The 27,968-nt window shown below is 39.4% G+C and overlaps 3 protein-coding genes across 6 annotated transcripts; 1 reads left to right on the forward strand and 2 right to left on the reverse strand.

Moving 5' to 3' along the window:
- Nucleotides 1-1,886: 1,886 nt before the first annotated feature.
- Nucleotides 1,887-5,270, reverse strand: LOC122868807 (myb/SANT-like DNA-binding domain-containing protein 4). The gene is made up of 4 exons (XM_044181125.1): nucleotides 5,132-5,270; nucleotides 4,613-4,905; nucleotides 4,235-4,364; nucleotides 1,887-3,651 (listed from the first exon to the last, which is right to left on the reverse strand). Exons 2-4 carry the CDS (start codon nucleotides 4,899-4,901, stop codon nucleotides 3,270-3,272), a joined length of 801 nt encoding a protein of 266 aa, XP_044037060.1. The 5' UTR covers nucleotides 4,902-4,905; nucleotides 5,132-5,270; the 3' UTR covers nucleotides 1,887-3,269.
- A 31-nt stretch (nucleotides 5,271-5,301) lies between these two features.
- stx18 (syntaxin 18) lies at nucleotides 5,302-22,553 on the forward strand. Of its 3 annotated transcripts, none has more exons than XM_044181092.1 (11): nucleotides 5,302-5,520; nucleotides 15,752-15,819; nucleotides 17,792-17,907; nucleotides 18,093-18,170; nucleotides 18,432-18,498; nucleotides 18,637-18,728; nucleotides 20,397-20,488; nucleotides 20,902-20,960; nucleotides 21,459-21,528; nucleotides 21,622-21,702; nucleotides 21,837-22,553. In XM_044181092.1, exons 1-11 carry the CDS (start codon nucleotides 5,302-5,304, stop codon nucleotides 21,930-21,932), a joined length of 1,038 nt encoding a protein of 345 aa, XP_044037027.1. In that variant the 3' UTR covers nucleotides 21,933-22,553. The 3 variants fall into 3 exon arrangements, with proteins under 3 accessions (XP_044037027.1, XP_044037036.1, XP_044037045.1); XM_044181101.1 differs by having other exon boundaries at nucleotides 18,096-18,170; XM_044181110.1 differs by lacking the exon at nucleotides 15,752-15,819 and having other exon boundaries at nucleotides 5,323-5,520.
- A 405-nt stretch (nucleotides 22,554-22,958) lies between these two features.
- On the reverse strand, nucleotides 22,959-27,886 carry LOC122868813 (neuronal vesicle trafficking-associated protein 1-like). 2 transcript variants are annotated; one of them, XM_044181143.1, is made up of 5 exons: nucleotides 27,689-27,886; nucleotides 27,275-27,408; nucleotides 26,867-26,983; nucleotides 25,225-25,335; nucleotides 22,959-24,318 (listed from the first exon to the last, which is right to left on the reverse strand). In XM_044181143.1, exons 2-5 carry the CDS (start codon nucleotides 27,401-27,403, stop codon nucleotides 24,118-24,120), a joined length of 558 nt encoding a protein of 185 aa, XP_044037078.1. In that variant the 5' UTR covers nucleotides 27,404-27,408; nucleotides 27,689-27,886; the 3' UTR covers nucleotides 22,959-24,117. The 2 variants fall into 2 exon arrangements, with proteins under 2 accessions (XP_044037078.1, XP_044037073.1); XM_044181138.1 differs by having other exon boundaries at nucleotides 27,275-27,428; nucleotides 27,689-27,884.
- Between the last annotated feature and the right edge of the window lie 82 nt (nucleotides 27,887-27,968).

Here is a 27,968-nt window from a genome sequence, read left to right on the forward strand (position 1 = left end):
CTCTTCATCAGATCAAGCTGCATGACATTCCTTCAGACTGTTTCAAATGACTACTGCCAGAAGACAGAGCGTTAACTGCCATCAAAGGGGACTATCTCCAATCTTGATCAGTGGGTGGTTGATGGGATATCACTGTGTCATCAAACAGAAAATACAGCAGCCAAGCAAAATACAACAGGAAAACTTGAGGCTAATAAGCCAGCAACATGCATCAAAAAGCCCTTACACAAAATAGTGTTATTCTCCCCAATAAGAGCTCTTATCAGAGCTGGGACCATTCGAACGAGTCAGAGGAAGGATGCATCCTCAGGCAAAGCAGAGATAAGGGCCTTTGATAGAATTAAGCCAACGTCAAACAGCCAGTAGATGAGTTCTGTGAAGATAAAGCAGCCAGGACTGACAGGTCTGATAATAGTCCAAACAAAGAGAAAGTGGAGATTAAGGGGTTCCTTTTCAGGCAGTTAAGTGGACTGGCCAGAGGACACTCCAAAACATGGCTCATCTGTCAGGGACGGGAGGAATGGATACCATCACTGACACTTCATCTAGGGGACAGATAGTATCTAGGAATGCCTATAAAGAATGCTTAGTCTGTTGTACCATCATCAAGTATCATCAGTAGTCTACTTAATCAGCATGTTTACACGATTTCTTAAAAATTTAGCTGAAACTCTTGGCTAGAGGAATAAAAGAAATACAATAAATGCAATAGACAAAAAAGCATGAAATCCAAAAATACCAGCTTCCAAGCAAACAAAACTATAGTGCAAAGGTCAAAGGGCAGACAGTATTTATGGCTTGACAACAGAACAACTATGAGTGAAGACTAAGAAACAGAAACAGACTTTTAGAGAAGTGATTCTCAATCAGGGGTGCCTTTACCCAAGGGGGTACCTCTGCACTTGTCAGAGGGTATGTTCAACTGACTCACCTAAAAAAATGTAATTGTAATTAGATTTTTTTTAAACATCCACATGTTTGTGTTAAAGAAGAAAATAAACAGCCAAATTGGATGACAAATTGTAATTTACAGTAGCTGCCCATCAACCTGAGTCAGTTGTAACACATAAATACTGTGTTGCAATTAAGAGTGCATGAAAGCAAACACGATGAGAAGTTGAAATAGTTAGCTAAAAGTAATGTAATGAATAAATGATTGAAAACTGTTAAAAGTAATGAATAAATTATTGAATTTAAAAGTGATGGATAAATGGTTTAAATAGTCAAAGTAATGGATAAACAGAAATAGTTAGCCAACACAAATGTATAGTTGCGACTGTTCATGAAAAAATATTTCAAAACTATCTAGTTTCATATAATAAATAGTGTTAAATAACATCCAGTTTTTAATCCATTCATAAGAACATATTTGAGTGTTGCAGCTGAAGGAGGACTTGAGCTCATCTGAAAGGGCTGTCAGGGTACATCAGACGAAAAAGTTTGGGAACTACTGTGTTAGAGAATAAGCATGACCTGAGAAAAGATGGCCTTTGAGCATATGAATGAACACATTGTGACTCTATGAAACATATTTAGATAAAATCAGTTGTTGAAGTAGCGTCATCCTTTTTCCCATTCTAGCCCAGTACAAACATGCTTGCAGCAAGCTCAATTAGTGTGTCTTATCCCGTGGTAAGATAAAAGTTAGGAAACTTTAATGCTCCGTTAGACTCCTCATATCAACACATTAAGTATCATAATCCTTTATGAGTCATGCTTTTTTTTGTGCCCATAACCTTGGCCCCTGAAAAGCTGCTCTCTTCAGTCAAAAAAAAAAAAAAGTCAAGGAGTTAATGCTGAGGCGGCAGAAAAGGAGAGACAGTTACAGCACTCAGTTGTAACACAGTCTGGCACAACACTAACAAAGGAAATGAGCAAACCACACAGCAAATAACAGACTTTTATTCAACACTCTGGGCCCCACTGCTTACATCTGGGTGCCAACCCCAGTCACTTACAAATAAACGGATTTATGAGAAATATTACACACAAATTACTACATTTGTCTAGACAGGACATTATTTTAGCTTTACTTACATTGGCATGAAGAAGTTCAATTTTCATAAATATGTAAATTGGTATATGTCAAACATTTACAGCTTCCAAATTCGCACTTAGGAGTAAATGGCATGAATCAGTAAATAAACTAAATTTCTCACAGTGTAAAACTATACATATGCGTTGCGCTTCCCTGCCAGATAAACTAAACTAAATCATACTTCCTGCAAAGAATAAAATTGATTTCAAGAATTTGAGAATTTAATAGTTGTAATTCCAGAGTTATATGGCACATTTTTGTTTGTGAGCTTTTGTTAATGTATCATTTGTTCTCTTTGTACTCATAAGTATAAGCTATACTCTCATCATTGTATATCAAGAACTATGATGTCATCATCAAAGTCTAATCAGTGTTTTCAGTACAATGTATGTATTCAAAGCAAAAAATGATTTACTCAAAACTAAAATTTCACCCTCATAAGGTGCAGTTAAAAAAACAAATGAAATATGCTTCATTACAGTTTTCATTATACTGTATTGCAGTGATTTATCTGTCTTTCAGTCTGAGACTCTGAAGTGGTAATAAGGCAATGTGACACAACAAAAACAGAAATCTATCTCATCAAAGCAAACACATGGCTGTCCACACTTACCCCAGGTCAACAGCGGAGTTAGCAGTGACAAGGACAGCAGTACACTTTATTTATTTTGACGACATAGCAGGAAAAGCACAGGTATAACCAATAATAATAATTATAGTTTAGGTTTGCCAGTTCCAGGCTCATGGTACTGTGCATGATGGCTCACTGGCATGGCTTACAGGGACACTTCATGGTATCATCATTAATGTTATTAGTTACACCTGTGCTGTTATTGCTATGATAAGTCAAAATGTCTGCTGTGAAAAAGGTCTATTGGCCATTCCCAATTGGGGATAAAAACAAAAGGGGAAAAAAGACAAGATAAAATAAAGAATGTCACCAACAAACAGCACATTTCATTTGAGGGTTAATTTCAGGATCGTCAAGTCAAACTTAATGCCACGAATGCCACGACCAAGCATGCACAGCGACGTCACTTTTTGATCCTTTGATGTCAGTAAAAGTAAAAAATCTATTTGTTTATGTATACAAAAAAACATTACAGATTTGAGATTTAACACAAACAAATCATAATCGTTCAAATGTGACTTGAACGGTCAGATTTCACAGGCAGGCACAAGTCCCAAACAGGTGCAACAGGTCGTTCTCTACAATGTGTATACAACTACTTCAGTCTTTTGAAAGTGGCTCCTCCATTTGCTTTTTCATCAGCTTAATTTTTAGTGTGTAATATTCCTCTTGCAGCTTGAGGACTGCCTCTTGTCTTCTCAGCACAGACATTTCCAAATCCATTCGCTCTTGCAAAGTTGTGCAGTGTACTGAAGAAGCAGAGCAGGGAGTATCTAGTTGCTCTGCAGAAGCAGTCAAGCCAATAGCACGATGAGTACTAAACTGCACTGCGAGCGATTTAGGGACATTAGTAAAAGCGGTCATTTTTTGTTCTGCTGGAGAAGTGGATGGATCTGGATACGTAGGGAGCTCAAGTTCTCTCAGTGGATGTTTGTTTGAGAATCTTTCATCTGTTGTGTGGTCATGTCCATCTTCATCACTGCTGAAAAAAAAAAAAGGTTGGCCATGAATTAGTTTGACAAGAATTTGCATTTCATCCTTAACACATAAAGGGTCAGTTCATACAAATAACAAAAAAATAAATAAATATTTTCTCGCTTGCCTCTAGTGGTATTCTGCCACGTAGATAGTTTTGGTTTCCTTTGTCCAAGTCCTGAGATAACTCATCTGAGATGTCTGCCTCCACCCCAATACAGTGGAGGTGAATGGATTATTTTTAGTGCTCACAGCACTGAGCACTGACAAATGACATTTGATAAATTAATGGTAGCACATCTTTCCAGAAACAATGTTTCTGTCACTCATAAATAAATAAATAATCCACAGACCTCACTGTGGGTAGTTTTCATAGGGACTGTTTATTTGGTAGACAGATGTATGTCAGATGGATTATCCAGATGTAACCAGGACATTAAGGCGAAAATACTGTATGCTTCTTTTGTTTATTGAGGTGAACAGACCCTAATTACAGATACATATTTTCCATAAACTACTGTATAGAATTAAGTTCTGCTTTGATGCAGTGTAGGCACATGAGAGAAGCCAACAAATAAAAAATGTATTACCTGTTTTGTTGAGTTTCTGCCATCTCTGAGATTGATGAGTCATCTCTATCCTGTTGCAGCATGTCTGAGAGGTTCATCACAGAAATCACTACTTGAGTCACAGTACTGAACTGTTCAAGGGACAGGCCTTCTGTGAATGAAAAATCATGCCATGTATTAACTAATAATAAAAACAATACAATAAATTCAACACAAGCAGTAATGATGTGGATTTGCTTATTTCTCCCTCTAGGTTTTAAACTCAAAGTGAATTTTCCTGCAGCCATCCCCACATATCCACCCTCAAGGTCTTGGCTTATTTCACCAGTCTTAGATTGTAGATTTAATGATGCTAATTATATGACTTTTTATTGCTAACAAACAGCAGATTTTCCTCACCTGTACCCGCTTGCCTTCTCTGTCGTTTGATCTCCTCCCTTGACTTTGCCAGCAGATTTTCCCACTTTTTGTTACAGTCAGAAACTGTACGCTGAATCTGTGGAAAGGCAGTATTGATGGCTTGGGCTATTTCCTCCCAGGCTTGTCTTTTATCCTGTATTGAAACTCCAGTACTGCACTTCCCTCGGATTATATCTTTCCGCTCCTGCATTAACTGAGCAAGAAGAAGACACTCCTGGTCTGTCCAGTTAGGTCTTCGCTTCCTGCCGGACATCCCTTCAAGGGGCATTTTTCTGAGAGAGACACATTGATTAGATGACTGATTATCTGTATGTACATTTGGTCCCTATTACATTCGTATAGCACATGCATACGGTGAAGAAAATTCAACATCACCAAATTGAACTATGCGATTAAACATGATGCTCTAACTGAAAGGTAAAGCCTTGCAACTTAAGTCTTTTTAAACTTAAGTTATTATATTTAAGATATTTTTTTAAATGTTATGATTTTCGCTACCTGGAACTCAATCAAGGCGAAGAGTAATTTGATACCAGGTCAGACGCTTGCAGGATGTAAACACTATGAGGTACAGTACACACTATAGTAAATGTTTACTAATAAAGCCTTAAGGTAAAACGTAAGGCTTTCTTCTCCGTCTTAGGGAAAATTTACAGCGTCGCAGAACAATGACGTCCTCACTTGGTGACGTGTCAGTTTGTTTACAGCGGTCCCTGCTCTGCAGCTGCACAGGCATGGCTGTGGATATAACTTTACTTTTCAAAGCCAGTGTCAAGACAGTAAAAACCAGGAACAAGGCGATAGGAATCGGCTTTGACTCTACCAAAGATGACATTTTCAAGAGGAGCAGACCCAAGAGTGGCTTCTCTCCGAAGGCGAAAGAAGTGGTGAGTGTCTCTTCAAGCTAACTGTAGCTCTAACTGGGCTAGCATCGACACAAACTGGCTTCACATAGTAGGACAGCCAAATACTACACCGTTTTAGTGAAACTGTTGCATGCTGTTTTGTAGAAGCAGCAGTAAGCCTAGGAAAGGTGTACATCAAGTTAGGGAATTCTCCGCTATTCTTGGTGTTTCTCTTGGCCAAACTGAAACTCAATGCTTGAGTTTAGCGCAGCGTGTACTAGTTGTTCACAGTTAGCAAGGCCTCTCCTAGCAGGGCATATATCATTATACAACTTTGTTGAATGCAACATGAATTGAACGGGAGTTAGGAGTGAACAATATGTGTGTGTGTGTGTGTGTATATATATATATATATATATATATATATATATATATATATGTATATGTATATATAATATAAAATCCTCCATCACATCTATATGTTGTTTTATATGAAGACATAGTACGTTTTCTGGAAAATAAATTGATAAATTGTTGATAGATAAAATAACCAAGCAACTATGTCTGTTTTATGCTAGTCAAGCAAATAAAATTTCTGAAATCGAGGCACTTCACCACATCAATGCTAAAATCATATAAAAATCCAGTATTGCCATAAAGCGGTCACGCTTATTGATTCCTAACATTGCCTAATATGCCTAGAGATATTAAAAGGATAGCTACCTTGGTATAAATATATCTCACAGCTGACAAATGTATATAAACTTAGAGCAGATATCATATTGGCCAACCCTAATGGGTTTCATCCTTGCTGTATGTGTAGGTTTATACATGTGTCAGCTGTATTTTATTTAATCTGCTGATTATTGTGCTGTTCTGATAACAGCCGTATGTTTAGATCTTGTTACAAAATAGTGTTATACACCAGAGAGGACAAAATAACCACATTTACTGAAAATGCCCGGTAATGCCCCAAAGTTGATTCAGTGAGAATGTATTTGCTGTAAGTTGGTTCAGTGTATTCAAGAAGGCTGTCAAAATGTAACAAAATTCCAACCTGTTATGGCCTTGTGAAGGCCAGCAATATATGATTTCTTTTATCTTATTCATGATAAATATACAATTTCACATCTTTATACATTAGAAATATTAACTGTATGGTCTTGAGTATGTATACTTTTATATAATAATAAAAGATTAATTTCAGACCACTTATTCAAACCAGAAACCAAAATCATATTATTCAGTGAGTCAGAGCTTTATTTTCTCCCCGTGAATGTGTTAGTTATTTTCAACTCTCAAAGAGGAAATTGTTTTTCCTCGAACTATATTAGCGATGTACTGTTTTTTTTATAAACCAAAATTACATTTTACAGGTTACAGGGTGCATTGCCATTCCATGTATTCAAAATAAAGTAGCTTTCTGCAGAGCCATTACCCACAGAACAGCCTCCCTTTTTTCCATCTTTCACTGCATCATTCTTGCCAGTTAGCCCAGAACGTTATGTCTGCTTTTAATGCACTCTGCCTGTTTCTCCAACTCATCTTGCAGGGTGCCCACTGTCCTGGCATGCAGGTGTAAATTGCATTTAGCAAATAGGACATGGCTTGAGGTTAAAAATCTTACAGTTGGCATTTGGTCTTAGCAATAAATCCAATGTCTACCCTTTTGGCACACACACACACATATATATATATATATATATATATATATATATATACACGAGGCAATGTCCTCTGGCTCTGTCCCATGCTAGCCTACTTTGTTACATGCCTGCTTTACCATTATATTCCTGCAAAATGTGAGCATAGCATGACCAGCAATTATTATTAATTATTATTTTGAAGTAGACATCAATAAATATGGACTAAAGAATGCAAAGAACATTACAACAACTTAAGTTAAGTCAGTCTACGTCTGAAGATAAATCACTTGCAAAATGTTATCTACCGTACACTTCGAAATAAAGATTACTGAAATAACATAGCACTCATAAGAATGCCACTATTTTTACTTGAACCTCGTCAGACTACAAGAATTTTCAAATCCTGCCCAATGTGGGCAGTTCAGAATAAATGACTGCTCTGCTTGAAATCTGGGAAGACAAAAGCTAAGTTGTTTGGAAAAAAAATCACGTTGGGCCAACTGGCCAGACTCTGCAGTTTTGAGCCCAGAATATTTTGCACCAACTGTCAGGTCCGAGTGCCTCTCCTCCCTCAACACTGACAGGCCCGGATTCTGGGCTTTGAAAAGACCTAGAAAATTGCCCAATGTGATCTTAGACTTGAGGCTGCTTAAGCTGAAACATTACTTATAAAAATAGCGAAGAGCATTCTCCTCACTTAATTTAGATTGAAAAGACATGGCAAGTTTTCGTAGAATGTCCTGAACTCAATCTTAGACAAATGTTCAACTATAAGTTGTAATTACATTGTCAGCAAGGAAATTTTGATTTCACTGCCTCTGTTGAAATACTTAGATTACTGTGTCATAATCTTGATTTAATTGTAGGAAATTTCACACAGCCTTAAATATACTCTTGAAAAAAAGTTGTTTAGAACCTCTTGTCATGAGACACCGACCTTAAAAACTTGGCAGGAAGGGCAACAATGGCGTTTAATTAGTTCAGGAAATTTCCCAAAACATCTCAAATTTTATTCTTCCATTGAGGTACTGAGACATCGTCAATGGTTGGCAGAAGGAGATGGATCACTGGCAACTAAAAAGCTTCGCTCCATGTCATGAGTGTTGATTCCACAGCCAGAAGTCCTTAGCCTGATATGAATATCATGAACACAAACCTCTTCAAAGGCACCTTGAAGAACCACTTTACGTTTCCTCAGGGGGAGTCAGGACTTTAAGTTGTACCTGATGTCTCCAACCATCAGTCTGAGGCAAACATGAGCCCAGTTGCAGCAGCTCTGCACAACCAGGTTTTTGTTATGTTCTGTTACATTGATATTAGAAATGGTGGTTTAATAAAAGCAGTGGTGCTGATTCAAAGAAACCCAAACCTATCCTGTGGTGCCTGCCCTCTGCTCTCCTCCCCCCTACCGCTGTCTCCCTCGCGCTGCAGATATAATCTCAAACCATCTCGGCAAAGCAGCTTTTGTAGAAATTGAAATTGCGAGTTTGGAATGTCCTGACTGCTTACAGTTATGTTGCGGTTTTCACCCACAACTCAACTATCCATTCTTCTCTGTACAGCCTGACATAGGCAGCATTTTTTTGTGCAAGTCCCCTCTTCACATGTATGATTCCATAAACATGCTGCAATAACATTTTCTTTCGGCTCTCGAACAATTTCTCGGGGAAAGCCGATCCTCCCAAGAGCCAGTGATTAAAGGTGGAAGATCAAAACAGAGAAAATATTAAATTAGGTCCCCAGTAACAATGTTGACGGCCGGCACCTAATGCACAACAGATGTGGGTGCCCTTCAAGACATGCATAACTCTCCAAGTTCCCACTGAAGCTTCACAAAAATAGAAAGAAAACATCAAAGTTGACAAATACACAGTGGCCCTATGAGGCCCACTCAATAAGAAAGGCAATGTAGCTTCTTTCAAGGCAATGCAAATAAAGGCTTGATTGACTAATAAGAGGGCCAGTGTTTAAAGGGTGGGGTTTGGTCAGGGGAATCTTTTACCTCATAGGGGTCGGTTTGGGGCACTGTGATCTCCATTTCACCGCTCACCTCGTCTCTCTCCGCAGCATGCTGCCCTTCTCGAGTTTAAATGGAGGAGGTCACTTTAAAATTGGTAAATTGTGTGTAGAAAATAGTGCTTGGCTCCCCACTGTGCCTTTAGTATTGGTATTCCAAAATTGGCTCCTTCTCAGTGTTTTCTTAGAAACCCTGAAAAGTGTGGCCATCAGCCAGCACTTAAAAGTATGTATGTGCATACTGTTTCATGTTGAAACAGTATGCACATACGTACATATGTGCATACTGCACATATATTCTCAAAACATTTGGTTTACTTTATATTTTTGTTAGTGATGATCAGGTTTCCAAGTCCAAAATGTTTTTTAAACATCTGGAATTTCATCAAAGTAATGTTTTGGGGATACTCTGGACTATATCGGCCCATTTAATGTCTGATTATGAACATGAAAGTGAAATATTTCCCCTGTGCAATACACTGGGACATGTTAAATTACAGATGCAAATTTCAAACATGGAGACCAAACTTTTAAATGGTTTGTAGGATAATTTTTATAATTCTATTGGTGTGTCATTCAGATGCAACAGCAGCGTATTGGCAGATCTTTTGTGTTTAACAGGTCACTTTGTGCAGATGGTGTACAGCCACAGCAGCAGATGGTATACAGCAGTAATGACGTTTATGAGTTGTCATTAATGTCAACTATTTAGGGAATAAAGTGGAAATCTGCAAGTTGGCTTGAATATTTTCCCAGGCCTCTTCTTAAAATAAAAGTTATTGTCGGTCGAGTAACATAGTTAAAACATTTATGGTACAAGCACAAAGCCAAAGTACTATAGCTAAACTTTACCTACTTGAATATTCACAAAATAGCCTTACGCAGGTCCACTAAATATTTCTGAGAGTAAAAAACAATCATTCATATAGTAAATAAAAGGCTAAATCTCTACTTTGATATACTGTCTCATGAGACAACGTACATCTGATTGAAGCCTCATTATATTGCAAATTGTATGAAAGTTTGCAATCTATAATTTTATTTACAAAAACATGGCTGGATGGGTAAAAGTTGAATAATCTTTCCAACCCCCAGACTCTTAAAAACGTTTCCTCTTTAATTTCTACACATCTAAAAAAAACATGCTCACATACAGCTGTCAAAGCCAGGACTATACTCTACAGTACTTCAGCCATGGGGAAGTGATTAGCAGGGATCACCCTCAGATGAACGTGCTGCTAAATGGTCTCTTTACCAGTTGGCCTAATCTCTGCACTGTTTTCCCATGAAAGCCAGGCAAATTGAATTTTGAGGCATCTGCTGTCAGGCCTGAACACAATCTTGTTTTTGTTTCACTGCGTGCAACAAAATGTTTTTACATGATTCATGAAAATGAAAATAAAAGGGAAAATGGTGAATCGCAGATTTACAGATGTATGTCAAACTCTAAATCACGAGCTGGACACCAGATACTCTGCAGACTAAATAATTTAAGCGGAACAAAAGTACTGTAGAGCTCAATAGACGAGGCTCAATTTAAACGCGTAGCAAGACTAAAGCAACAGCTGTGGACGCTTTTTGAAGAACGTTGTCAGGCTTTGTCATTAGACAATCTTAGTTATTGTGATTTACAATGACTGAAATACAACCAATACAGATGACAGCAGGCTGCATACTTGACCCTGACACTCCAAAATACAGAGAGTCTGAATCATGAAACTACAACAGATGTGTGCTTCTCTACTCAGAGGCGGCTCTAAAAGAGACTAATATTCTTTTTGTTCTAGATTAAGATGTTAGTGCAATAAGACATGGCGTATTAATTATGGATTGTCATTTCACATTTATATTGTACACTGCAAGTGAAACTAAAGCAGATAATGTTGTTTAACTAACAGTAAACATGCTGTTTACTTTTCAGTTGTGGTCACCATTCATCTACAGTAGATGAATGGCATTGTTTAAGGCAAAGGTCAACAGAAACAGATCGTTTTCAAAGTCAGGCTGAGTTACTCTGGTTGCTGCCCCAGAGGTGCAAACTCTATAAGTCCTGTTTCCATGTTTTTATTGAGGACTGAGTATTACAGTATTGTTAAAATCTGTCATCCGCACAGCTGAAATGTCTGTATCAAGGCGAACACACTTTGCTTATACTTGCTTTCTACATTCTTTAAATTATATGGCTTTATTCAAATCAATCATATTGGATCAGATGCTGATAGTACATGCACAATTCCTCTGGTTTTTGTCTTTACAGCAATTGCTTCACATTGACCTTCACTTGTCGAGACAGAGTGTGTTTTTCCTTTTCAGAAGTCCCCTTACAAATTCAGCAATTTATAATGTGGAATATAGAAAAGGAAAGTTGTCATAATTTTGCACATTTTTATATACCACATATGGAATTACTAGCATTGTCACTCATCCTGTTTTTTTCCTTAAATGTCCTCATGATTGTCATATCATGTCTTTGCAAATATATTGGATTTTGCGGGGCACAACATTTTTTATTAAAGCTACTTTCTGATGCACCTTATATCTGCCATCAGTTGTTATGCCCATCATCAGGAATTGTGTCTGATTCTAAATGGTAGGGATAGGGGAAAACGGAACAAGTTACAGATCTGACAGTTTTCCAGGTTTGATGTTTTCCATATTGCCATCATGACTACAATATCCATATTTCTTAATTAGCATATTTAAAGTGTGTAATAATTTTTAAACTTTGCTAAGTAAGTAAAATGAAACGGAAACCGCTGACCTGAAACAACCCACTCACATGCGTGCACACACAGTTTAAATTACTTGACAGAAAAATCAAAGTGGGGGCTGATACACTGGCAACACTTCAAGAGACTTCTTCCCAGTGTAAATCCAAGGTGTGTGCAATTTTGGATTAATACTATTTAGATGGAAACACTGAGTTAAAAGGAAGGGAGGGAATCTATTGATTTGCTTTTATTAATAGACTTCAGAAAACATGACTGTAAAACATGTTCTGATTATTCAGAAATATATAGCAGGAATCACAAACAGTACTATCGCAGTTTTCCATAATTATGCTCCTGAAAGAATCGCAATACATACTGTACAGTACATCAGATCTTGCTTTTCTTAAAAACATCTGTCTGATTGTGACCTGTCACTTGATGTCACACATGCCCTTTAACATTGCCTTTTGTTTTTATTCATTCATTTTGTGTACTGTGGTGTCCAGGTTTTTTGTGAGTCAAACATGACAGCTAATACATCTGTTTTGTATGAAATTGATTACAATGGATACACATTTTGTATCCATGCATGATCTAACCTGCATGATCAAAAATGAACAAACACCAAGACTGTATAGAAGTGCAGCTTACTACGGCTTTGTATCTAGATGAATTATTCAGTAAAAATCAAAACACATTAATATAACTTTAGCACATATCAAAAAAGGTCAAAGACCCAGTTCATAAATACTCTTAATAAACTTTCTTTCATGGTACTTTTTGTTTGTTTATGGAGCTGACTTAAACGCTCTAACTGCGAATAGACCTAAGAAGACAAAACTGAACCCATTAGAGAGACATAAACATGATAATAAAATCAACATGCGGCAGAGTCTTCTCCACTGAAGCATCCTCTCTGTATCAGGCCCACATACCTAAACACAACATAGTATGGCGTCAGTATGGATAGCCCTCGGTCAGGACACACAGGGACTTAAGCCAAAGTAGGGCAGTCATCATCAAATTCTGTCAGTTACCTGGATTTAACAAAACAAAGATCCATCCAAGCTCTTTAGAAATCTGCTAGCTAAGCCTTTTCTCTTTTCTTCCTCATAATAATCCCCCCTGATGGTTTGTTTGGGCTCAATCGGGGCTGGAGGGAAGCAGGGGGAAGGAGAAAGTGAGGAGGTAAAGTGGGGGTCTTTGATGATGACGAGATTAGATGTAGCCCGGCAGACTGTCTCCTTCTGCCTTTGCTGCGAGCTCTGCCTCACACACACCTATGGCGGTTGCACGTACACACGCACCTACATTCGCATATAGCTACCTACACACACATGCGGGGAGCCACATGCACAAGGCCACCCCCTTCCTCATTGTTGAGGAATTACGTGCTCTTTAGGGTCTTAAGTTACAAGAGCAATTGATCCCTCTGACCCCCTGCAAACCCTTGAGGTTGTGCTGGGAATCTGAGCTCCAATGTATACACACAGGAGACAGCTCAACCCCCAGAGCAGCACTCTTGACACTCCCCGGCACCCCCCAACACACACACACACACACACACACAAACACACACACCTCCCACTCGTCTTTTGTCTAATTCGGCATGTTCCAATTCTGTGGATTTAGCACTGCCTGCTGGTCAAAAAGGTGCAGTACCATAGATAGAGTTCTGCAGGCAAATATAGTTTGTACATAAATAAAAGGCTGAAGCCAAGTGCTAATTGCAAGCAGAACATATAGTTTATAGTAGAAGATAAATTGGTCATGCCATGTAAGAGGTTGTATTTTCCACTTTGTGGTAGGCCAAGGATAGTCTCGAAAACTGCGAATTACTAAAAATCAAAAATGTGCTTCCACGGCGGTTTTCGTGGCTATAAATAAGCTTTTTACAACCAGAGCTGGTTTTACTGGAGACCATCGTGACAATCGCCTAATCATTCCATATCTTTAGCACTCAAATGCCTGGACAAATGTGGGCTCCTTTTAAAGATACAGACAAATATATTGACAGGAGTTTTACAAGATGACATTAGGGCAGCAATTAACGGTTGTTTTCATTATCTGTTAATCTACAGATTATCGTCTTGTTTAAACGATTAATTGTTTATAGAAAGTCAGCAAATAGCAAAAAATGGCCATCACAGGTTCCCAGAGCCATGCTGTTTTCTCCGACCAACAGTCCAAACACCAAAAATATTTAGTTCATGATCATATAAGACTAAGAAAACCAGAAAATATTCACTTTTGAGAAACTGAAGTGAGTCTTTTGCATTTTTTGCAAATGAAATTATCTATTGTCCAAAATGTTGCTGATTAATTTTTGGTAAGTTGACTAAGTGATTAATCGACTAATTGTTTCAGCTCTAGACCACATTACATACTTCACATTAGAGTTGAGTGTTTCATCTAGGAGGTGAAACACCAATCAAAATTATCACAAAAAACTATAAATGAAGATGCCACAATGAACAACAACTTACACTCAGTAAAAGCAATTTTGCATGAACCCCCCTCCCCCCAAAAAAAATGTTTTCTCTACTGTCAGATACATATTGGAATGGCTGAATGCATCATTTAACTGCTGAAGAAAACCTTATTACAAACGTTGTTTTTAAAAAAAGCCCATTCTTTCCAACCAACAGGATCACCCAGGACATTATAAAAAGCAGCTTATTCAGTGGAGGTTTTATGGCTGTAGTTTTGGAAAATCCTACCAATCTCGCCAGAGCCCGCTTCAAAGTTTCCTCATTCACTGAGACACTACATAATGGACAACATTTTGAAAGACTTTGAACCACAAGAAAGGTTCTCTTCTCCCCTGAACCCCCTCTATAAGCTCAACTGCTCTGAACAATTAACTCTTGACCTCAAATAATTGTATTATTACAAGGGTCTGCTTGCCTTAACAGCCCTTGCCTAAATTAGTGCCCCACGGCAGTGTCATACGTCACCGAATTACCTTCTAAACCAAAGAAGGAGTTCTATGTTTCTAACAAATTGCTCAGCTCTGTTTATCTTGACACCTTTCTGCATTGAAAAACTTGTCATTTTACAAATGTCAGCTCAAATAAAACACTGCTTCAGGTCACCGTGATGTTAGGAATGAATGTTTAGAGGCATTATTAGACAGCTGGTGCCAGGTTACCCCTCACAGCCAAGGCAATTTGATAATTGAGGTTGTTAGAGTGAAAAAGCTTAAGGCTGAAGACAGCGTTGTTATGCTATCAAAATAATCTCCCACGCTCTGGGGACGCTGTCACAGTCAAACTCATTGTGTCATCTTTCAATCCTTAGCTTGTCTGAGTTCTGTCTTCTTCTGGATCTAACAGAGCCTGCTGTGTGTATTCACACCCACTTGTGCCCTGCCAGCAGAGCTCTGTAGACAGGGAAGCAATTTGGTCTTTTTTTAATATTTGACCGAATTACAGGAGCAAATAGTGGATTGAACCAAGTTTCCTCTGGTTTCCCTGTGCACACATACACTTGGACATTTTCTCTGTGATAAATAGTAACAGATCATGAATTTAAAGCTTATTAGAGATCGCTCTGTCAGTGCTCTGTATGCAGCCGCTCATGGTTTTATTTATGAGAGCTGTTTGACGAGGAAATTGCAGGTTTGATTTTTGTATGTCCCAGACTTGATGAATTGTCAAAAGCAAATATTCACAAAGATGGGCGGACATTGGTCCCCTGTCACATCCAATAAATACAAAGTTATACATTTACCCTGGCTCTGTCTAAATGTAGAAAGTAGTTTCCTGGTACATGTCTAGAAACTCTTTCTTAAGCCATGTTGACATGGTTAACATATTTGAAGGAGTAACTGAGGCATAGCATTTAAAGAGACTCATTGACTCAAGTCGAGTAATGCTTCTTCTCACTTTATCTTGGCAGGTCACGAACATCACCAAGCTCAAAGACTTTCTGTTACAACACAGGAAAGATTATGTGAGCGTCGGAAGGTAAGCTTCTCCAAACAGTCGTAGTAATCCACCACAATCAACAACAGCAGCGGTAAAAACCCACCAAGGCTGCGGGGAAGGCCGGAGAAGAGACAAACACTTTGATTTTGACTAAATTCAGAGAAGGTCAGGAGTCAGGGCTACTTGAAGGTACCGTCAAATATGTCTCCAGTGTGTATGTGTGTGCTGCAGAGGCCATCTGCTGGCACAAGGTCAGCATCGAATAGGGTGGTCAGCAGCGAGTAGGGTGGTCTGCAGCGGCGGGCTCCAGTCTAATTGTCTGGAATAATTGAGCTGCAACCAAGTGAAGAACAAATCACGCCCTGGGACTAATCCAGGCCTTCCTCCCTTCAAGGCCCCCTCTGTGTTTTGTGGGTGTGGGGAGTAGCCCTATGTTTTGTTAGGTTTGTTGATAAAGCATCAACAGAACACATTAACTAAACATTAGAGATGTCAATGGGTGGAGTGCAGCAGTATTTAGTGGTGGGAAAATCAATCCAGGGGCCATCAGTGGTATGTGTGCAAGTCTCGTCTACCTTCAGCCTCGTCATTAGCCTTTCCTGTCTTCCAGTTTTCTTATCAGCTTCCTTTTTTCTCCACACTTTGCCTTTGCCTGACAGAATAATTATGGACTATGGCCTATACTGAATTCACTTCCAAATGTTTATAGAAGTAGTGTAGCTGGTCATCATTTCAGACCAAGTATAGCTAAGGTTAAAGTAAAAGCCTGATTGATGGATCCCTTGAATCAGATAAAATATACAATGTTATAACATGTTGTGACTGTATACTAAACAAACCTTCTCTAGGTCGCCATAAGTGCGGTAAAGGATGACTTGTTCAACTAAAACTGTTTTATTGCTGCATCTTTGTTCTTTCATGTTTGTTTTATTTAGAGGCTGCAACTAATGGTTATTTTCACTATCAATGAATCTGTCTCATTTTGTCTGTAAGATGTCAGAAAATAGTGACATCACAATTTCCCAGAGCCCAATGTAACATCTTTAAAAAAATGTTATTTACAACCAACAGTCCAAAGCCCATAGATATAAAACAGGTAAACCAGAAAATGTTTGACATTTCTGCTGGAAAAATTACTTGAACGACAATAATTAGATAAATTATCAAAATAGTTGCTATTAATTTTCTGTCAGTGAACTAATTGTTTCAGCTCTACTAATAATACTACTACTACTATTAATTTCAAGTTATACATTGATACAGGTACTTTTTGCAATTTTCTACCGCTTGGTCCCCGTTAGGGGTCATGCGGGTGACTGGAGCCTATCCCAGTGACTGGCCTTAGGCAGGGCACACCCTGACAGTGTTTTATTAAACCAATCATGTTAATTCAAAATCCAATGTGACCAATTAAAACCCTCTTTACACCAGAATAGAATCATTACCAGCCCTTTTTGTTCTTAGTTAAATAGTTGCATTCAGTCCACCAGAGGGAGACATTAAGTCTCATATATACACCATTGCCCGACAACAAGAAGGTCTTATGTTTGAATCGAAATCGTGGTCATTTCTGTGTGGCGTTTGCATGTCCTCCTCATGTTTGGGCAGGTTTCCTCAGATTGTTTCATTTTCCTCTCAAAGCAATAAAACGTGAGCTCAGGTGAAATGGAAAATCTAACTTGCCCATTTGAGGAAGCGGTTTGTTTAAGTGTTAGAACTTTTAATGGTCTAGAGACCTGTTCAGGGGTTTCCCTGCCATCTGTCCCAGTGCATGGTGGGATAGGTCTCTGCCTCACATAATGCTGAATAGGGACTATGTAGGGAGTCAAAAGAGTGGTTGAAGGTAGACATGAATATTCGGGAGAAGGAAGGCATCTGTCAGTATTTAGGCCACTTGTAATAAAGCTGTGCTCTAAAGAGTCTGTGTTTGGATATCAATCACATGGTCAGCTTTTGATACACGCCCACAAAGTATTTAAACTTATTGTGATTGTTCTTGTGTGTTTCCCAGTCTCATCTCATCGGATCTTACCCGTATGACGGACAATGAGCGAGACCAGATTGACCAGGATGCTCAGATCTTCATGAGGACCTGTTCTGAGGCCATCAAGCAGCTACGCAATGAAGGTGTGTGCGTGTGTTACTGTGCACCACATGAATTAGTTTACAAATATTACTGCAAATGTTAAATATGCTTTTGGGTGATCCTAGTTTTGACTTTCAAAACATCAACAGGGAGCTGAGAGGAAATTGGATTTGTCATTACTTTTTAGCACTAATAATAAGTGAATGTGTTATTGCTGTCACCATAGCAGCGAAGCAGGTGACATCAGCCCAAATAAAGGAGCACAGAGGGGCAGTGTTGGACCTCATTGAAATGTATCTAAGAGGTGAGTTAATGCAATTCATTACAATTCAGACAGCACCTAACTTATACCTTGTCCTCTATGGACTATTTTGTATGCATCCATTTGTTTATCTTTAGGACATTTACTGGCTCAGGGAGTAGTGTGTATGAGCCCAGCAGGCTCGTTGTATTGGTTTTAACGTGAGCTGCTGTACACACATACTGCATACCTGAAGTCACTGAACCGATATTTTAGCAAACAGGACTGCATGGTAACGTCATGTGTGTCTCGATTGTTCTCAAGGAGTATGTAAGCTGTACTCTGAGCAGCGAGCAATCAGAGTCAAGAGAATGGTGGACAAGAAGAGGCTGTGAGTATTTGCAAAAAACTGTTTCCATGCATAGCTCATTCACATCATTTGTTATTGCTTATTCTCATTTTAGGACTGTAGCTACTTTTAAAACTCTTGACCCACCCCTTCACATGACCCTGTGCTCTGTGGCTTCAGGTCAAGACTGGCACCAGAGAACCACAATCGGGTGGAGAGAAAGCCAGAGGTGGAGCTCTTGGAGGAGAAGACTGTCAAGGAGGAAAGCTCTGGTAAGTTAGTGAGCCCCTCCGAGACACTGAACTCTATTTCTGTGGCGGCACAAAGGCTGTTACATACAACCCTGCTACTATATGTTCATGCTTTACTGACCGTGACTTGTTCTTTGCTGGTTTGGTATTTTTGTGTATTTAGCTTTTTCTGTGCTCTGTGCACTTTCCTTGCATTCTGTGCAGGTCAAGAAAATATGGGCAGAAATGCACAGTAACTATGTGAATATAAAAGGAAACACTTAACGTACTGCATTAAAGATGAATGGGTGATTATTACCTGCATATTATCTACAACTGTCTTGACATTGTACATTTGACAGACAAAGAAGTGTTCCACTTCATTGTTGACATTTCTACAGCCATCTGAAGGGCAGCAGGACCGATCTTTGTGTTTCATCTGCAGCCTCTAATCTCAAAGGTGCCGTGCCACAGCGCAGCACCATTATGCCTGATGATTCATTGTGGGTGCTTTGATTAAATCACAACCACTAACTTGTAATACTGCAGGTTTATACAATCCATCAGGTGTAGGGAATCGTTAACACGTAGGGATGCACTTCACAGTTCACAGTGACAAATCTTAAGATAAGATATCTTAAGATAAAAGTTCCCAGTCGTCTCTACATCATCATCACCATCCTCATACACATCTTCGTCCAAAAACACTGGCTTGCACGATTCAACAGCTGCGTGCGTCATCAACTTCATTCCAACGTTACTGGCAACAGTAGCATTGCATTTTTAATTTAAAAATGGATTTTTAATGGCATTATGATGTGTTACAGCGTAATTATGACAATAAAGGTTTTGGCTTGATAGTAGCGAGTCACAAAGCTAATTGTCTTCATTGTCATTGTCACGTTAAACAGGATTATTATGTGAACCATGACAACTACTTAGAGACACTACTTCCTCAACTTTTTTTATCACTTAAGAGAAATAAACCGAAGGCACCAAAATAAATGTAGCACATTTTAATGGATTTTTGTCGTACTAATTTTCAGTTAAATATTGCACATAATTGCAGTTGTAATGAAGGTTCTGCAAAAGACTGTATTATTTGGAGATTGAAATGGCATTCGCCCCTGGGTGAGAACAGAGCAATTATATTTGTTAATGGTGTCACTTTCAAACTAAAAAAACAGTCCCATGTGTGTGGAAAACATGGTAAGTGGACTTTTAAGTATCTCCACAAACACAGTCAACATAAAATGGCTCATCAGTTGCCTTTAGCAGTTGTACTGTATATTGTCACTTTGCCAATGAACTCTGAGACGACAACAATAATATTTCTGTTCTTGGAGAAGCCCCTCTTCACTCTCCTCTCCATTTAATGAGCCACTTTCATCAAGCACCACTGAGACTGGCACAGGCAAGGTGTGAGGCGAGTAATGTCTCATGATAATGATTAATCACCAAACTCCTTCAATTTATATTACATCTGTTCTAACTCAACTGGTTCAGTTTTTCAACACTGACTGCTCTTAGGTCCAATGTGGTGAAATGTAAGTGACTACAAGGGCATCCCATCTAAATAATCGTCTGAATAAATTAATCTAAAGAGAGAATTAGCAACAAAGTGAGTGAACAAAGGCAATGACGGAATAAGTGTTGGGAGTTTTTGTAGATACATGAAGACAAGTTGTCTGTTTTTTTTTTTTCCTGTAGAGAAGAGTGTGTCAGAGGTCCTGGGCAACCCTGTCAACCCGTGGGAGGAGGGCCGAGTGGAGGACGAGCTCTCTCCCGAGGAGATCCAGATGGTGTGGCACCTTAGACATCATTCAGTATTCATGTTATACAAAATATGTAGATTTGTGTGTTTCGTGTGTGTCTCATGAAAGTTCAGCTATACTTAGACAACGTCTAAATGCACAGAGACTCAGTAAAACACACATTTATTGTTTAACTGAGGAGGTTTTTAGGGAGAATTCATTTGTACAGGTCCAAATAACAGACTAATTTGGACGTTTGAGTTGTTTGTCATTATAAAAATAACTGAGTCAGTCAAGTACACAGTTAAGTTAATTTTGCCTTTTTGCTGGATAGACCTCTTTGAAGGTTTGTGGTTCAAATAATACAGCATATCCCAACATGTACTTATAGTGAATTAACGTCTGTCATGTACATAATCATTATTGATGAAGATGTTTCAGTATTGTGCGTTTCTGTCTAGTTTGAGCAGGAAAACCAGAGGTTGGTGAGTGAGATGAACAGCCTGGTGGATGAAGTGAGGTGAGTCCCGCTCGGCACACATGTTACAAGTCAAGTTTGTTCTGAACAGCATGGCCAGGGGATGTCAGTAATTTAATTCTGTTCACACATCAGAATTGTGAACGGTAAAATTATTTACCAGGGGAAACTGTGGTAAAATCAAGAGACACCCTTGTGTGAATGTGTTACACAATGTTACTTCCCTTCCCAGCAAATTACATCACCCCTAGTGATTGAAATGCCAGGTCAGCAAGACAACAATTATGTGAAATACCAGATGTCGATCCAGACAGGATTAAAATGACTCAACGCCATAGGTGTTTGCAGATTAAATTGTTACCATGGTAGCCAGAGAAAATCACTGACATGTTTGTTCCAGATGGATCAAAATGGTCCTGAGGTGAAAATTACCAAACACCAGACCTGACCCTTTAATACTAATGTCATCTGGAAGGGCTTAAAGATGCCAGGCACACTACTTTCATGGGATATTTCATGCTTTCCTTTTGTGCGCGCCAGGCAAATCGAGGGGAAGGTGGTGGAGATCTCCCGACTGCAAGAGATCTTTGCTGAGAAAGTCCTGCAACAAGTGAGCTGAGTTCCTTCCATTTCATTCACTTAGATGCACAGTATTTTGAGAAGTTGTACATAAACTTATTGTCCATCTCACTTTCCGTGACAGGAAACAGAGATAGACAGTATTCATCAGCTGGTTGTGGGTGCTACAGAAAACGTCAAAGAAGGCAATGAGGATATACGAGAGGTAACATTCACTAAATGGGAACAACCAGCCCATCTACTCTGCATGTGCTGTTCATGCTTTATTTTATTTATTCCTTTGGTTGACATTAATAAATCTGATCGGTAAAATGTCATTTTGTTTACTTCTGTCACAAGGCCATCAAAAACAATGCTGGCTTCCGTGTATGGATCCTGTTCTTCCTGGTCATGTGCTCTTTCTCTCTCCTCTTCCTGGACTGGTATGACAGCTAACACAACTAGCCAGCATGGACTCTATACGACAGGAAACCATTTGGCTCTGGCGCATATTGGTTATCTCGTAAAGTGCCGATGACAACACTGAGACTGAATGTACAGTTTACCATGCTGGACCTGGTGTACAAAGTGTTCTTCATGAAGATTCTGTGTTCAAGTGGAGATGGCAGTTCGTTCTTCCCTGATGCTAACTATCTATTAATCTTTGTCCAGTGCTTTCCGGACAGATTCAGTGTTTGAAAGCACTTCTATGGAGGCGAGCTTTGTATGGAGCGCTGTGTCCACTTTAAGTGTGTGTGTGTGTGTGTGGTTGGACAGTCAGTCTTTCTCAACCACTAAAAGCAGTGATCATGGTTTGATTGGCAGCAACTATTTCTGTATGACTGACTGGGGGGAAAAAGGATACTGGCATTACATTGACTTTTCTGTCTCATGTACACTATTTAAATAGATGATAAACTTGTGTCCCTCAATGATATAAATTATACTTCACTGTCAAATGCTAAGAATATTTTGCTTTCCAGGCAATTATGAGGAGCAGAACAATTCATTTGATATCCATCACTGCAAAACTGTACTGACACACCACTCACATTCTAGTAAAACTAATTAAATTAATTCAATTCTGGATCTTTTTTTTTACCTCAGGATATCATTTTATAACAGTTCAAACACTTCATATTTATGTCAAGCGGTCAGATAACATCAAGAGCAGCAGAAAGCCAGAACGCCACGGCCTGCGTTGGTTCATATCAGCTAAAGAACAGCTGCCGACAGGAGATGTGATTTACACAGCCTCCTGATATTTCTGCTAATCTGTTTATTAGGATTAACCTATATCCTAGTTAAAGCATTACAGCACATCTTTCTTTGATCTTAACTGGAGGGGAACAGGGAACTGGAGCTGTTAACTGTATTTATTTTCTGCACCGAGGGAGTTTCAGCATTATTGACGAGATTTACTCTTGAAATAGTTCATGAAAATGTTCTTGTTCACGTATGGATTCCACTTGGACGTTAGTGTGAAATGTGGGCACTTTATTTCAGTTTTTCATTTAACATTTTTATGTAGCAAATGCACTTCAATGGTAATCATTACATTGTTTGAAAAAGGTACATCGTTTGTGATAGTTTAAGTTAAATGACAAATACAGAAAAAAGCAACAGGACAAGCGACTACTGTCAGATTGTTCCACTACATCAACCTAAGTCTAGTATCTGTGATGGCTACCAACAGCCATCTATGGTGACATTAATCAATGCAAAGCATTGCACAATACAGTGTCTTCACTAGCAATGCAAAAAACATTCAATACAGTAGCATACAATGTATGCTATGAAAAGTAAACATTAAGTAAGTCTTGTGTAGCCAGCAAAGAAAAGCACATGGTGTTCACAAAGAGTTCAAATAAATGGAGACAATCATTAATGCTGGATAAAAGGATTTGATGCATCAAATACTAAAAACTCCTTAACAGCACTATATGCAGAGAGCAGTATGGGCTGCGTCAAAACAACACGGTTAAAATAGTGTTTTTTTTATATCGCTGGTTAAAAGGTTTCTTCCAGGTCAAGCCTCATTTATTCACGACATCATGACAAAATATGTTGACACAGACAACCTCAGTGGCAAATATGCTGCAAACGTTGTCGCTTCATGAGAAATGTACCCCTTACTGGACCTCATGAGGTCTGACATGCACTGTGAGTACTTGATGTATTTGAAAAGAAAGAGATTCAAAGCAAACTGATTGTATGAGTCGTGCGTGCATGTGCGTTTAAACAAGCGACGCAGACGCGAGATGGTTCACAGTCATTTCACAATGTGAGTACTAAAGTGAGTTCTGTTACATATGTGTATGTACAAAGACAGTGAGTGTGTGTCTGTTTTTGTATTTCTGTGGCTTTTTCTACACATTTGCCACTCTGTTTTTAAATAAATAACGACATATGCAATTCAAACAAACCCTAAATCCACCCAACTGTAAGGCTTGCTTTGCTGAAAACAGTGTACACATCAGCTGACCAAACTACAGCAACAAGGCAGCAGAGCACCTCAGGCAAGAGAAGTTGATTTTTCACCCACAGAAAGCCACGGGACTCTGAGGTTTGCTTGAATGGCACAACCATATTATTTATTTTTTCCTGCAGCAGGTGAGGCCTCCTCCTGATCCCAGGTTGGTTAAGCCAGTTTCTGGGCAGTCTCTGTCTCCTGCTGGGTGACCTTCTCCTCAGACATGATGGTCATCCATGGTGATACTGACCGGGTGATGGTCTGCTTGGCTATGTTGTAGTGGTTGATGAGGGTAAAGAGGCGCCCACGGCCCCCAGGGCCCTGAGGGGGGTAGTTGCCATACATCCCAGCCGGCATGCAGCGACCTTGCTGCTCCAAAGAGAGAGGGAAAAAGATTGAAAATACCAAGACAAGACAATGTGAAAAGAAAAGGAAAAACAACACACGTTGTGACAAAATTATGACTCAGGAAAGTATTATCAAATCCTGAGAAACTAACTGAGTCACAGTTCAGTTACATGAGAAAAAAAAAGGTTAGATGACAGTGACAAAACAGAGCTGTGCTGTTTAGCACCAGAGCAAAAGATCACACTTTAAATGATAAACAGAATACAGAAGATTCAATACAAGCTAAGCTTCATTAACTAATCTATACAGCGACCTGTAACAAGATCAGGCGTATACAGAAAATTAGTCGACAATCAGTAACCTTGACTCCACTGCCACAGGTTTTAAAACAAGACTGAAACTTTTGCTGAACAGTGGCCATTGTGGCCACAGGTGACAGTTACATAGTCTTGCTTTATATTCATTTGAAAAGAAACCAAAAGCTGATAACGCGTGGCAGTAGTGAAATAACTAATGACATTCATATCTAAATGCTACCTTCAAATAGAAAAGGATTCTATTACAGATCATGCCTACAAACAGAGAACTATTAAATTGTTCTAAAACTATCTAATGAATGTCAGATGAGAGGGCAAATCTCACTTGAATTTCTCAGAATCTTGGTAAATTCAGAAAAACACAGGCTTAGTGTCGCTGCAACTCACTGTAGTATAAACACCATTATGACAGTCTGGCTGTCTATATGGTTTATGTATGTGGCATACTTACTGTATAATAAACCTCATTTATATATCTCTTTTCAAAACAATGCTAAAAACACTTTACATAGTAAAGAACATTGGCTACTTACACTAAAATGAAATGATAATCACATTAACATATCACCGTCAGGCAAGGTCACAAACAATGATGCTCCTAAGTATTTACCGTGTAAACAAAGCTGTCAGGGCACGGCTGCTCGTACTGGTAGACCTTGTAAACGACCAGGAACACCACACACACCAGGAAGGCCAGGGCACAGATCACCAGCAAGGTCACCTAAAGGAGACACACAACAGCTCCATCATCAGCACAAAATCTGTGTGACAGCTCTGCTAAAGGACGCCATGTGTGTCTTCACGGAAGGAAACAAATGAGCAGATTGGAACAAAAGATTAGATTTTTTTGTAGATTATTTCCTCTTTTCTTTATATTACAGGTTAAACAGCAAAACAAGGCTGCAGTATTGAAATAAAAAAATATCTATGGAAGAGTTGCACACTGGTGTAGGTGCGGTGTACACCAAGTCATATATCTCAATACGTGGATGTATAAATAACAGTAACTAACAGCCAGTCAGGGCTACAGGATATCCTGCATACAGTAACTCGACAGGAAAATGGCTTGTGTGACCATCTGTCCAGCCCAGCTCTCACCTCTCAGGGGAGTTATGTAAAGGCTACTGGTGTTTCTAGGAAGCGAGAGGGTGATAAGACAAGGTGTGGGAGAAATCGCCTCATTATTGCGGAAGATGTTGAGCCCCAAAGTGTGCGCAAGCTATTTTTATGAGTCAGTCTGAGTGCTATGTTGCTTGTGAGAGAAATTGGATCATTTCAAGCAAATGGCAGACAAATTGAAACAGTGAAATCCTGATGCAAATGTTGATTTTCATCACATGCTCGGCTGACAGAATAGTCTAGAAGATTTCCTGGATTGGGAGCAAGGTGCCGGGCATCCAAGTACTTTTTGTACTGTCCCCCAGTATGTTTGGCACAGGTTTGATAAGACTGTTAACAGCATGTATTAATATGAATAAAAGGATGTTCTTTTTATCTGTCTGTATGAATCCTGCGGTTACACAGCAGAGCAGACAGGAGAACATGCACAAGGCAAAGCAACAGGACATTATGAAAGAGACTATATGAAAGGGCTGCCTGCGGCATTTCAAAGCACCGATGAGTGGATGCGAGCTGTGTTCTCAGAGACAGTGATGTGCCTCCTTGCCTTTCAGATGTTTGGGAATTAAAGCTCTATTACTAACGGAAGCTTGACACACCTCACAGACACGGTTTCATCTGTTGATTTTGAATGTGGAGGGAGAGTGTTGCATAGTCTGCATGCAAAACAAGTAGAGTTTAATCCATTTTTCAAGTATGCAAAGAAGTCTTTTACTCAGATGTGGAGCCAAGATTGTGTTTTGACCTTTTCTTTTACAGAAGCATATATGTTCATATCACTCTATATGGCAGTAATAGCTAAACACATCTGCTGGCTAGGGAGGGGGCGGGTGCTTCCGTTTGGAGGCCATCACCATGGCAGCAGCTGAATTAATGAGAGTTTCAGGGCGGGGTTAAGTGAACCATTATGCATTATATCCCTCTGTGTAGCCCGACAAGATGACGGGCTGCACGTGACGCAGGACATGAAGGTGGCCTGAGCAAAGAAGCCACAGAGTAGGCCTATAACTTGGATTGGAGAGGGAATATCATGATGGCGGTGACAGCGGCACATGCACGTGTAGGAGTGTGGGAGATATTGGAAAATGGGGTGATGTATGAAACACAGGCGATGGCGGCGACATCATCCTTACTTTGAGTCGCTCAGATACGCCTTCAATGATGCTTATTGAGAACTCTGCGATTTTAGGAGATCGTAGCTTTCCTTTCTTGCTCTCACCATCATAGTCTGCCTTTGTCTTCACCACCACCTGGTAGAAACACAACACACACGTAGCCCACGTGAGAGACGATCTAATCAGCTTCCAGCTACAGCTTCAGGAGGAAATGAGAGGCCACAGAAGTAGGAGGGGGAAAGGATTTGTATTATTCTACATATAGAAATAATAGATCTGTAAGGATGAATATTGGTTACCGCCCCCCAAAAAAATCTTCATTTTCACCATCTTAATTGGACTAATTGGAATGAAATAAAGGCATTGGGCCCCTAACTGTGACTCTCCAAATCAATGGAAAAATATCAAACAAAAAAACAATCTTACCTTATCAGGTGGAGGAAACTGCAGCTGACTGGCATCTAATGGTGTTATGAGAGGGATGGTATCAAATCCGTCTTCAGAAACCACCTTCCCGTTATTTTTCTCGCTGAAATTATTCCCCAGTTTAACCATTTTCCCTGCACGGAAAAACACCAACCTGAGGGGTGTAAACAAGCGCTTATTACTCCTAAAAGAGAGGCATTAATGTCTATTATCTGCTCGTGTGTGATCACATAAATATCATTCAAGGAATCACAAGTGTTGAATTCTGATTGGGTTTTTTTTTTGTTGTTGTCTTTTACACATGCAAACAGCAGTAACCCACAAAAGCGCAGGAGAGGACACGCAAGGCTTCGACATAAAGGGACTAATGCATCACGGTGAAAAAAATATGATTTACCGCATCCAAACACTTACCAGCTCAGCCGCGTAGCGTTTTGGAACAGCGTGTTTCTCCTGATCTGGTGACTTTACTGCTCCAGCGCTGCTATATGTTTTTTTTTTATGTGTGACGCAGCCGATTTGCGGAGAGCTGGTGCACAATATGGCCAGCTGGGTTTGTGCGCCGCGTTACCTCCGAGCTGGATGCTGCTGCTGGCGTCTGGCTGCACTGCAAGTGATGTAACATCCTCATCACATCCGTCCATACACATCTGATCAGTGGCAGTGAACCCAGGAGCTGGAGCTCACTGCCAGC

The sequence above is a fragment of the Siniperca chuatsi genome, linkage group LG2 (assembly GCF_020085105.1).
Source record: "Siniperca chuatsi isolate FFG_IHB_CAS linkage group LG2, ASM2008510v1, whole genome shotgun sequence".
Lineage (NCBI taxonomy): Eukaryota > Metazoa > Chordata > Actinopteri > Centrarchiformes > Sinipercidae > Siniperca > Siniperca chuatsi.